The sequence below is a fragment of the Anopheles cruzii genome, chromosome 3 (genome assembly GCF_943734635.1).
Source record: "Anopheles cruzii chromosome 3, idAnoCruzAS_RS32_06, whole genome shotgun sequence".
Taxonomy (NCBI): Eukaryota; Metazoa; Arthropoda; class Insecta; order Diptera; family Culicidae; genus Anopheles; species Anopheles cruzii.
In genome coordinates, this window is record NC_069145.1 from 4,809,889 (window position 1) to 4,823,098 (window position 13,210).

The 13,210-nt window shown below is 52.9% G+C and overlaps 1 protein-coding gene across 1 annotated transcript in view; it reads left to right on the top strand.

Annotated features, from left to right (window-relative positions):
• Positions 1 to 2,270: 2,270 nt before the first annotated feature.
• Positions 2,271 to 13,210, top strand: part of LOC128275147 (furin-like protease 2) — a 93,555-nt gene continuing 82,615 nt past the window's right edge. Inside the window, exon 1 of the mRNA XM_053013552.1 lies at positions 2,271 to 2,876. Within this exon, the coding sequence (XP_052869512.1) occupies positions 2,271 to 2,876 (606 nt within the window). The remainder of the gene's footprint in view (positions 2,877 to 13,210) is intronic.

Below are 13,210 nucleotides of genomic sequence, written 5' to 3' on the forward strand. Positions count from 1 at the left end.
TGCCTGCCATTCCTCGAAGTCGCCCCAAGGAACTCGGAGCCGGTGCGTGTTTAAGGAAGTGCAAATTGTGCTTACTCTTACTGTCCGTGTCCGTGGCTCTCTCCGGAAAGGGGCACGAGAAGCCTTAAGGGCAACCGAAGGGGCCCGTCTCTCGGCCGTTGATTACATCTTATTCATTTGCGAGATAACCTTCGGGCTGTTGTCGTGTCCCGCTGGCCACCCGAAAGCAAATAATGGAAGTACATGAATACCTTTGGCATTATCGGCGCGCACTCCATCCGCAGGAGGACCACCTTCTGGGCGGGTGATGGTCTACATTTTTCGCTGGAATTCCTGTAATCACGTCTCGGGTCGGGCTGAAGAAGGAAACCTAGATCGCAATTCATTGCGCGCGCGGTCCGACCGTCGTCCTTGGAACACCACCGAGGAGGACCGTCTGTATTTGTCTGACCTGTTTTGGGCACGGCGAGGCAAAAAAAGGACACCGGGGCTTTTCTGCCCACCGTTTTGAAAACTGTCTGGGGAAGGACTGAATGGGGGGGCCCAACAAGAAGATAATGTAGACCAGAACGCGCAGACAGGAGCCACTGAGAAATAGTAGTAGCCAAGGCTCTCTGGGTAAGCAATTTCGAGCACAATGTTGAAGGTGTTTGTAAAACATTTTTCTCCTGCGGCGGCCAGCATAGCTCATCGGCTAGGTTGGTCCCCTTGGTGGTGGTGGTGGTGGTGGTGGTGTTAGTGCTTACTTACCGCCCATTTAGTTTACTGTCTCCGCCGCCGCCGCCGCGGATCGCGCTGGATCCCTACGGGGCTTCGGGCGGGTGGATGTGGTTGCGATTTACATTTTGATTAACCATTCGTTTTCGTTTATTTTGAGTTTCGTTTTTTCGGCGAAGGCAAAAGAACGTTCAAAAGGCGCAACAAGGGGCGTGTGCCGGTGTGCCGGTGGCATTTACAGTTTTCTGTTTTTCATATTCTCGCTGAGAAAATGAGAAGCTTATTGCCGGGCTCCGTCGTCGCGTTCGCTCTGGGGTGGCGGCCATGGTGTGGTGTGGCCATAAAGGTTCACTTGGATTGGGCTCTACTCAATTTGGCAGCGACCAGCCTCGCTCGCAGACCATTGAAGCGGGGTGCCGCCCGTGGATGCTACTGATAAAGTGAGATTATCTACCGCAATATGTAATGGTCCTTTGGGAATCTCGGGAAGCAGGGGCTCTCGTTCGGTGGTCGGTGGGGAGTTTATGGACGCACGGTTTGGTGAATGGAAATGTAATAAGACATTCTACTTATTTCGTCTACGAATTGCTTTTTCGTCGCTACATATTTCGACAGTGCTGTCAAGCGTCCAGCGCTTTTTGGTGTTTGTTTCCAACGCTACTCTTTCCTAGAGAATGTGGCAATTATTTATCTGGCATCATCGTCCGCCATTCTCGTGACATGATCAGCCCACCGGAGCATAGCGAGGCGAATACGCAAAAAGGCCTGATGAAGCAGGTCCATCGTAGCCAAAGCGAAATATTCACTACGCTTAGGTTATGCTGAGCCTATGGTGGGCTATGAAAGGCGTGGTGTACTATAAGCTTTTCGAACCTAATGGAATTATTGATGGACAACGCTATCGGTAACAATTAAGGCGTTTGAAGCCATAAAGCTTGGCCATAAAAGGAACTTAAAAGCTCGACAAAGAAGCTTGCCGGTTTATTTCGTTCAGGACAAAACGTTCCATTCCATTAAGCACTAAATGTATCCTACATTTTTCTATTCAATAATTTCTTCATGCCCTTTAACCTGATTGTTTGCGAACAATTCTTTCTCTACAAGTTCGTCCCCCGTTAAAATGCGCTGTTTACCCTTTTACTGAGCCACACGTTTTTCTTCTCTCGATTCTCGTTCCAGATTCCTGCCGCGTCAGTTGTTGTTATTCGGTTTGAAAATGAAGTGTTTATGAGAGCGTCGTTTGCGTCCGAGTGTCGGTTTCCATTCGTTTGCGCCATCGAGTGATCGTTTATTGGTCGCGTATGCGCGTGCCCGTCACCGCGTGAAACGTTGCTAGAGTAGCGTCCCAGAGAGGAGTCCGCCAGGAGTGCCGCCGCCGCCGGAACCCATTCAAAACCTGCGTTTATGACCGCGATAAGTGTCCGCTCGTTGCCTAGCCACATTTTATTGCCCCGTCGTCGCCCCGTCGGCTTCGCAGCCATCAGCTAGAGTGCGCTAGAGGCTGCCGGTGGCTTCTTCGCGGGCTCGCGATCAGCAGCGCAGCAGCAGCCGCGATGGCGATCACGCGACGAACGGCAGGGCCCTCGCCGCCGGCTCCGCCACCGTGGCCCGTGACGGCGAGGCACCGTGACTCAGCGTCGCAGGATCAACCACAGCGCCCACCAACCGCAGCAGTCACCTGCCATCACTATCCTCAGGAGTTGCGACAAAGTCGGCAACGTCTGCAGCGTCCCCTGCCAAACGTGGCCGAGCGCCCCACGTGGCCGATGGGCCACCGGATGCTGCGGCAGTTCGCGTTCGTGCCGCTGGTGGCGCTGCTAATGGTACTTCCCCACACGGCCTCGGCTCGGCGTGTAGACTCCACCGCCGTCGTCGTGTCCAATGTGAGCCTCGCTAATGGAGACAGTAATTATAGGCTTTCGAAGCGGAATAATTATAGTGTTAGTGACGATGATCTAATTACGGCGCCCCACGCCAACGAGGAGCTGATCCTGGGGTACGCAGCCGGGCCGCTCCCGAAGGACGCCGTCAGTCCAAAGGTGGTGCGGTCCCCCCGACCGGCGGCCATCTACATGAACGAGTTTGCGGTCTACATCCCGAACGGGGTCGACGTTGCCGATTCCGTCGCCCACAAGCATGGCTTCTCCAACCGGGGACAGGTGAGTCGGTCGAGGGTGGGTGGTGTTGTTACACAATTTCAATTTTCAAATTCCCACACACACACACACACACGGAGCGCAATTTTGCGACAAAATTACTGCGACCCATTACGCACCTCATTAGAAGCGCCCTGGAACAGCCGACCAACCTGCGCAACTACGACGGGACCTGCTTCCGGCGGTGCCATAAAGTGTGGCCGCGGGACATTACCGTGTCCGAACCCCCGGACGTCCGAACGATTTGTCAAACTCCGGCCATGGCCGCGCGCTTCGATTAAAACGATTGAGCAATAAATATTAAAATGCCGATCCCGGATCGTCCCGGCCCCGGTCCCGGCGGCCAGGTGGCCCGGGCTTTATAAATCGTTTAGGGGGCACCGCGATGGCTAATCGCGTAATAGACTTTTGATTGAGAGCGCCCTTAAAATGACCATCAAGGGGGGTGAATAAAATAAACAAAAAAAAAGGAGCCTTCAAAGCCGCGCCACAAGGAGTGCCCGCCCCGAGAGCGCGAGGCACGTTAGCCGCCCGGGTGGGGTTCGGTTGACGTGTGCGAGCTGGATTTTTTGTTGCTCTGATAAATTGGAACAGATTTATCATTTATTCAGCCCCCGGGCTGGTCGCCATTTTCGCTGGAAGTCGGAGGCCATTCTTCGGAGCGGAGCTCCGACTTCGACATTAGTCGAGGCTCAGGTCGAGTCGACTCTGGATTCTTATCTGAGGTGGGAGCGCAGTTCATAAATCAGGTTTTTGAAGTTTATCAAACTAACAAACCTGACTGCGCTTTAGTTGCTCTGGACCTTATTCACGAGTTCAGGGATCTACTCCGTGATGTGTGTGTCAAATTGGGTACGCGTGCCAAAATTATGTTCAACAAGCCATCGTCGAGTTGTCAGCATTGACAGTGGTGGTCAGAAGACTCCCCTGGGGACGACGATGCACTCTTGTAATGGGCTTGAGCGCATTTGAATATTGAAGTTGGACCCACAAACTACGTTATGGTAACATTTATCAGGGCCACAGAAAGATTTCGCTCTGCAGCAAGTAACGGAACTTCGACCGGAAAGCATTAATCGGATAAAGCCAGTCAGGATGATTCGCCACCGAGAGTATCCTTCCGATGGATGAAACCCGCCTAGCGCTTTGAATATTGATCAGCCACCTCCCCGGAGCGTTCGAGATTCGATAATTAACTTAAAGTTTCGCTCGCCGTGCCGGAAATGGTTCCTGTTAGGCGCGCTGGTGACGCGAGAGACAAAGTTCTTGCGCCAAACCGCAAATCCGACGCCCCGGGGGCGGTTTTCGGGTGCTTTCGATGACGCAGGCAGGCAGCACAGTAGCCACGTAAATTATGTAGATTCCGACTCCTGTTCCTCGAGATTCGATGATGGGTGGTGATTATTTTTCTCTCGGCCTGGTCGCCCGGCCCCGGTGTGTTGATGTTGAGTAAATTTGCATAATTTTTCAATTTCTAATCCGCTTTGATCAAACATGGCTTCCTGTGCCAAGGCCCTCTGGCCCCGGGTCTTTAATTAGTGACAAATTACTATCACCTCTCGGGGCGCGTCTCGGGGCGCGACCCCACAGAACCCGCCGGCGACCCAGCGAATCCTTTCGAATTCAGGGTTCGAAGCCACTCCACACCGCGCCTAAAAACCCACAAAATCTCACTGTCGACGACGGCGTGATGGGAAGCCGTTTGTGGCAGACCCGAAAGTGCCCCGGCCGGCCACCCAGAATTTGACGCCACGTTCGCAATCAATTTAGAAGATAGGGATCGGCGGCAAAAACCCCGATCTCCATCCGATCTTGGAGCGACGTGCCAAAGAAAAGTGCGGATTTCGATCAAATTAAATTCTCTCTCTCGGGTTCTCGGGCTCTGGGTGGCACTACCCTTAAATAAGTCCCCCGGTTAGGTTAAGATTCGATCCGCAAGACAGGTTGAGCCGGCGATCCAATTTGCATCGGAAATCGATTCGGCTGCGCTAATTATCGCGACCCTCATTGGCGCGCGACCGAAAGTTTGGCACCTTCTCTTATCGGTGGCCTGGCCTCAAACCTTGACGCTTGAAAGGACAAAACAAGAGGCAAAAGTGTCACCCACAGGGTGGGCGGCGGCGACCCTCTCGAACTTGCTCAAAAGTGCCAGAAACCGAAAGTCACCGGGAGCCAAGTCCGCCAAAGGGGAGGAAACCGCGCCCGGGTGTTGGATTTAATCTTTTATGTTTTCTTTTTGTCCACCAGAGCACGCTTGGAGAGCAATTTGGGGCCGGGGCCCGAAAAAAGCGATTAAAGAACTAGACCGAGCAAACCTTCCTTCCGGTGCCGGGACTCGCTCATCCGTAGCATCCGTTCGATGCAGAGTGCCCGGGCCCGGAACGATCGGATAAGGATCTGCTCCGCTTGTGCCCCGAGCCAATTAAAACCACCCCTGGCCCGCCCGACTCCTGCGTCCCCTCCGTCAGCGCGTTGCTCTTTCTATGTCTCTCTCTCTCTCGAAACGCTGGTCACTGGAAAACAGCAACCCACTGCGCTCTGGGTGGCCCCATTTTGTGGTTGCTGTTTTTCGGACGACCCGAGACGCCTGAAGCAGTGATGGCCACGGCGGCCGCCGGCGGCTGATTGATGGCTTTGAATTCGGTGACTTTTCGCTCGCTCGCTAATATTTAAAGTGCCTCTGCGCGCGCGTGTCCCGGTGGAGGTCAAGTCCAATTTTAAAGCCACCAACTGCTTGATTGGCAAACTACACGAGTGTAACTTGCTCTGTCGTTGCGTTGCGTGGCGAATTAAAAAAGGCAGCCAAACAGATCGGAACTCAATTTGTGAGTGACGTAACGGGAGTGTGTCCTCGTGGCCGGAAATAAGTTTGATTAAAAAACTTGGATGAAATGAAGTTGCTCAGGCGGACGCTAACGTCGTAAAATGGGACCCATCAGCTGATTAGGAAGTTCTGTAAAAGCCTTCGACCGATGTCAGAAGATGAAAAAGCGTTGAACTGCGTAAAGCTTTAAAACTGTTTACAGGAAAAATGTTGGTCAAGTGGACAGCACACCCGTGGCGACACGCGCTCTCGGTACGAGAAGCACTTCAGCAAAACCCATCGTCTCTAATTAAGGATCCCAAATCAAATCTTTCAACATTAATCCGTAATGCCGTGCGCTCGTCAAGTGGTGCCATTCTTTTTGAAGTGGTTCTTAACGTCCATAACTCAACCACTCTCAACGAGCCCGCACGGCACACGGTGCCGTAAAACATCGACGTATGTTTTACAACCTATCCGCCCCATCCGGGGTTCTCGCATAACTAAATTCACCACGCCATACGTGCGGCACAGGGGCCGCCGAAAAAGCCGGAGCGAATCAGAATGGAAATTGTGCTCCTCAATCCGGAAGGGGGCGATGTGCCCCTGACCCTGGAGTCATCCGTCGTCCTGGCCAAAGCCAACGCCAACCGTAACCCGTCGTTCGACTAACGACGACGACGACGGCGCCCCATTACCGTTTAACCCTTATGAACCACTAAACTACACCCTCTGTTTGTGCGCCTTTAGAACGGCCCAAGGCCCATCGCCGTCTCTCTCTCTCACACACACCGGGTTTGGGTGAGTCAAAAAGTGTCAAAACCTTCCCATTTCCGGTGCCGGAACGATGACGGCATACGTGTCACACGGGCACGGGGGTTGGTGGGTTCCGTACGAATATGCTGGCCACCCTCCGATACGTGACTCCGTTGTGGAGCGGCGCATGGAAAAACATGTAAATAAATTTATTCAAATTAGAGCCACTTTTCGGAGTTTCTTCGTCCTTCCGCTCCGTCCGGCTGTGGGACACTTTGGCCGCTTTTTCGGCTCACTAGCGTGTGTGCGGGACAGCGAGCGAGAATCCTAGCCCCGTAAAGTACGGGAACATTGGGATTCCGGAAAGGATATATTCACACACGGTGTTCCCGGCGGGAACGTCGGGAAAACTGTGGCGGGCGCGCACCCCATGGCGGCGGATTGCCGAAGTTCGCTAAACAACATTTCGTCAAATTCGTTTGGACCGGTTTTTTGCTGTTTTTTTCTTTTATTAGCGACGACGGTCCCCGGGTCTCGGCAAGGACACGGAGAGGACCTGAAACTTGGACCCGTTCCAGGCAGAGGCTCTGTTCATTTGAAGGCCGTTCCGCAGGCCGATCCTTCGAATCCTTCCGAACCTCCTCGGGGCCGGTGCGCTCGAAGCGCGGCCGTGTCGGCGAAACCCTTCGGAGGGTGGAAACAAAATTATAAGCCAATTTAAAATACATAAAGACTCGCATAAAGACATTTTTATGTTGTGTTTTGCGTGTCCTCAAATGGTGTGTCGCCCTCCGTAGCACGCACCGACACCGACACCGTAATAATCATGAGTGCCCATCATCGTCATCGTCCGTCCGTGCTGCGCTCGCTTGGCTCGTGGTGCTCGGTGGCGGGCGGCCGTTCTTTGGGCCCGATAGAAAAAGGGTGTTTCTTGTAACAGCCCCACGAAGACAGCCGTTTTGTTTGTGTGTTCACCTGGGCACCTGGAACAGCGGTCGTGTGAAAGCTTTCCGGTGTACGGCGATGGATTGAATACGTTTCAGTTTAGTTAAGAAACTTCTAATAATGGTAGAAATTGTAATAGCAGAAAGAGGTTCTTTATTTTACTTTACACGGCATCACAACCGCCATCTCTAACGGGGTCTAGCACGACCCATCTGTGCTTCTGGATGGCCTACGAAGACTTTGCGGGCTGATTCGTCTTCCGCCATTGTCATGACATTATCAGCCTAGCGGAGGCTAGCGATAGGATCCAAATCGAAGAACCTTCGATCTATAACGAATGTGCAGCGTAGGCCAGGATCTGGCTGGACTTGAGCAGATGGTCCCCGAAGTCTCCACTTCAAAGTCCCGGATGACCCGCTTCAGCGCGATGTTGAAGAAGAGGCAAACTAGGGCCTTCCCTTGGCTCAATCTCTTGGTGACAGCGTAGGGATAGTCATGGTCATTCTAACAAGTCTGCTAAGTTAGGTCGGTATTCCCGGTATTCCGGTAAAACTAGCAGACAAAGACGGTACTATCAAAATGGTGTGCATACTAAATGAAACAAATCAAACCATAGGACCAGATGGAACCTACGCAAGATAAGTGTGAAATGGAGTGTCCCTTGTTGGGCTCGAACGAAAGCTCAGGAACTAAATATTATTGGACTGGCGTTTATGGGCGCTCAGCGTGAGTGTTCTTTTAAGTTTTCAGTTTCATATTGGTAAGTGGAACGAACAATGACTTATAATGTCACGTGAAGGATTAAAATTACCAAGAACGAGAAACCCACTCAACCTAATGAAGCACTTGGCGTGTAAATATTTCACCCAAAACCGAACGTCGACTGTCGCGCGTGTAATCTCTTGCGCCGCCAGCGTGTGAAACCGATGTCGAGGCTTTGACTTTAAACTTCGCCCAGACCTTTCGCAGTCGCGCGAACTTTTTGGCAACTTTTTGCACTCCAAAACTTCACGCTGCGCATCTTTCGCAAAGTGACTCCGAGCAATAATTGATGCGCCCCACGCGCCACAAACTTCTGTGCTCCCGAGAGCCGTTCGAGGGCAATATTAGCCGATCGAAAATCGGGGTCGGAGGCCGGCTTCGGCGTCGGCGTCGTGCTTCCTGTTATCTAAAATTCATCTGCATACTGCCACAGCGGCTACTAAACCCAGGGCCCATTTCGATGAGGCCCACGCCGAAGGTGCAGTGATCACTGAAAACTGCTTTAACAACGTGTGCAGCAGCGTATGGGGCGAGCTTTTCTTGGCCCCAGCAGAAGCAGAAGCAGAAGCAGCAGCAGCAGGCCCAGGAGTTGATTACGGTGCACCAATATGGTGCCCGTGGTTCGGCATTAATAACTTACCGCACAAAACTTGTGCTTCTGCGATTCTCCGGCCCGGCATCCGGAGGCCATTTCCTGCTGCTGCTGCTGCTGCTCCTGCTGGAGGACGATGATTTATATTGCACAGCTGTATCGAAACAAGAAAGAGAGAAGGAGATAGAGGGCGAGAGAGAGGAAGAGAACGGCGAACGTGGAAGATTGTCGATATAAAAATCACACTCCGGAAGCGCATCACATCGAGACTCTTGAAGCGAGCCGCTGAACTTTGAACTTCACCGCTCTCGGGCCCAGGATCCCCCAGCAGTCCAGGAAAGGATGTCGCCGCCGATGAAAACTCTTTACTCTTTAATTCTTCCACTCGGTTCACGTCACATTTGCGGCACTTCCGGCAAAGGTTATGTTGTTGGCGTAAAAGACATGCCTCGGTTACGTGGATTCATGTCCTGCCATAACAAAAAACAGACGGACGGCCCGCCTCAACAAACACCCCCGCAGTTCCCAAGTATGTCCACAACTGGACATGAAAGGACAACTCCCTTAGCCGGTTTGATGTACGAGACATTTTTGCTTACGCAACTTTTACGCCAGCTTCAGCGTGACACCGTGACTTTGTCGCACCGCGTGATAATGGACATCGCTTCATTGGGCACCTCGCTTATTCTTTGCCAGTGAGCGCGACACTTCCTGGAACACCCGTCACGGTCGGCCGGAGTCTTTCCAGCATCAACGGTCCCGAGCGTCCGAGAAAAGGCGAATCGGGGGAAGATGGAAATCTGTCCGCACTCCAGCGTGTCGTAATGGGCACATAAAACCTAGCACACGGTCATCAATCAATCGCTTTATGGCCGATAACAGTCGCCCACGCTGCTCCACTCCTTCTCGGCCCCCGCCTTGGCCGGTGCCGGTCGGGTCCAAAATGGTTGACTTCTTCACCTCGCGCTTAGCCTGCTGGACTTGGTCAGCTTGGTGAGTTGATGATGAAGGCATCTCGTTCGTTGTTAGCCCAACGAACGGATCGCGAGCTACAGGCGCGCGACACACGGGTAATGAAACATATTGTCATCACAACAGCCCCTGGGTCCCCCGGCTATAAAGGTCGTACTGTCGGAATGGTCGGTCGGTCGGAAGCGATGAGGACCTTTCATTACACTCACGACACGCTGTGGGAGTTTCTTAACGTGCGCGCTCCCAGGTTCGCCCGCTTTTTGTGGGAACACTCCTGTGTCAGAAGTACGAGCCACGAGAAGATGCGCAATGTAAAACAAAGCGATTGTCGCTCCTGGCCGGGTTCTCGGTTCTCCTTTTTGCTTCGTCAGCTGCCCGACAGCAACGGAACCCCGTCGTCGAAGCTGAAACTCATGTCTGCCCTCTTCCGGTGGATCCCAGGGAAGTTTGTCGATGCGCCCAAGAAGACCGGTCACGGGGGAAGTCACGTTCGCGAAACCCGCGTGCGAGAAAAATTATGATCGATACATAGCGGAAAATTAATAGTCCAGGCGCCCACAGGACTCCCGGGCGTTGCCTGCCACTACTACTACAGCAGCAGCAACGTCATGTGCCGCCATCCAGGGCAAGTGCACGATACTGGCACAAGAATGGCGATGGTGTTTCTACTTTAAAAAGGGGGCCGCGGCCACAGGACTCCCGTGTAGGATTACGGAAGCCCTTTATCCTTTTGGCTTTTTCGCGTCCCCTTTCGCGCGGTCGGTGCGGTGCGGGGTTATTCCTGTTTTTTTTTTGGGGACTTTTGGCTTCACGCCGGACCAGGAGCGTGCAGTGTTCTCGGTAACGGGAGAGCATAACTGGCCGAATAAAGAATAGCAAATCCCGGTCTAATCTCGTGCCGCGCGCTGTATATTATCATACTCTATTTGCTTTATGTGATGCGAATATATTTTATCCCTTCGGTCGCTCGCTCGCTCTCTCTGTGCCTGGGAAAGAATATTTACCCAAGCGTTTGGATTGGATTTTTGGACCCCCGAACTCCTGCGGTTGTCGGCAGACAGCAGCTGCTGTTGCGCTGCCGCAACACCAGTGGGCGCTGCTGGCGGCGTAATTATTGGAAGCAATATATTTGACGAGTTTATGAACAACGCACGACGCCGCCGCCGCCCGACTGTATTGTGGCCCGTGGCCACGCCAAGCCACAATCTGACAGCATAATGATATTCATAGGATTATGTGTTTTTGATGAGTTTGCGATAATTTGGGCACCGGGCCCGGGACTACCGAGAGAGAGAGAGAGATAGCGCGAGCGAAAGAGACCGAGAGATAAAATAAAACTTTCCCAATATTGTGGTGGAGTTTATGGGTCCGCCCTCAGAATGGGCCACGCAGCATTCACCAAAGGCGCGGCTCTATTGTTCTCCGTTGGACGTAATGTGAGCGAGAATTTGTTACTTTTACCAGTTATTGGCTTTTGTCGGGGATTTTCGCATCTTTCGTATTGTTTGTTTATTGTTTCGCGAAAGAGTTTGCTTAATGTGGTTCTGGTGGTGCTTTGAAGAAGTGTTAAAACTTGTTCCGACCGATTGTGTGCCCTTAAAATTGAATCGCCCGAACGCAAATCCGACGCTTTAAATCGGAATCGCACCGCCGAGCAATGACCTACATAAATCGCAATCCTCTGGCGTTCCTGTACGTGTACGTGGCGTAGAAATCTCAAAAACTGCCGACCGACGCTGATCACCGTCCGCGACTCTCCGGCACCGGCATCGCTATTTTCCGTCGTCGCATTCCACCACGAAAGAAAATCTCAAACCAAGACGACCGACACGCCCGAGGCGCGAGGCGAGGCGAGGCGAGGCACCGCCGTAAGCATGATCGTGCTGTTTATGCGTTCGCCCGGATTTGGCGCCGGAAACGGATGACTCAGCCACCGCGGCCTCTCGGTGTGGAAGACACGAAGTATGGGCGGCCTCGGCCCCCCGGTCGACGTCGCCTTGTGGGTTGGGAAATTTGTTTTTGATTGATAAGTGATGTTTGAGCAACAGCGCCGCGCACCCTGCGGCACACTTCGGGAGCCGGCCTCTCTCTTCTCGGTTCACATATCGGAAGCGGCCAGAAATGCGGTGAAGATCCTTTGCGCTGGTGCCGCGTGAGAGTATCATAAAAACCGGCGACCGGCGAGGTGGATCTTCGCAGCGAAGATCCACCTCGGAAGCGGGAAAGGATATCTGCCAGGCATGACATTCTGATTTTGCGCAACGTTTGTTAGTCCCATTTTTCTGTTCGCGCCCCGTTCGCCGTGGCTGGCGAGCGTGTTAAAAGTGCCATCTTTTGCCACGCTTCTTGGCTCGTTGGCTCGTTTGAGGTTGAGGTTTTGCATTTCGTTTAATTCTTCAGTTCTTCGTGGATACTTCAGTGCTTCAGTTGAAGCTCGGTTGAAGCCTCCGAAAGCTTTAGGCTGTACTCCGCGATATATTGTATCTGTTTTCCCACCTTTCTTCTAATGCAAATATCGAGTATCGGGCCCCGGGTGTAACCCATCAGCACGAGTAATCTTCATCGTTATACGCTTCTTGCGTGGGTTTTCAGGAAGCCAACAGCAGCGCGCACACACACCGAAGCCGCCTCGTGACACTGAACGATGGCTGTTGTCCTTCTCGGTGGCGTTTTGCTTTTTTAGCGAATGGCGCCTGTGACGCCTTTTCTCTTCCAAAAGCCGGTCATTTTTCTTGAAGCCACGGACCGGCACGGAGATCCTGCGTGCTCTCCGAGCTCTTCGCCTGGCACTGTCTCGGTATTAAACGAACGAAATCAATCTCGCTGACACATGAATAACGGATTGGTGAGTCGTCCCCTTGAGACCTGCCTTCCAGAATGTCGAAACATCAGTCCGGCACACAGTGTATCGGGAACGTGCGCGCAGCCGGAGAAGAAGGATCGGAGCCGCCAAGTGACTCGCCAAACACAAAGGGACCCCCGTGCCTCAAGAAAGTGGAATCGAAACCAACATCGAAAGCAGATGTCAGGTGTCGAATGGGTTTGACTGATGGACCGCGGCAGCGAGGAACGGGGAACGGAGCGTCGTGACGCGCGCCATCGAATGCACACTTTGTCTTGAGCCGGCGACCGACCGCCTTCCGAGGCAAGTAGCTGCAGATAGTTGCAATTCTTTCTCGCAAATCTTCTTCGACGTTCCACTCGGGAGCGCACGGGAATGGCCGCGAGTGACAGTCGGGCAATGAAGTTGGCCCGGGGCTTTGAGGTTCTCCCGACTCAGGCTCGCACCCGCACCCGTTCGTTCTGATTGATTGATGTGTGTGGCAGTGTGCGACAGGAGTACGTGAAGTAGCGTGGTGTATGTCGCGCTGTTTGGAGTTTTAAAATAACTGTTATTTCCGTTTCCGATCGTTTACGTGTCCTGAGAGGGACACTCAGAAGACAGAAACCCCATAACGAGTTCATCGCTGTGTGAAGATGATGTTCAAATGGCGTTAGTTTCCGGGA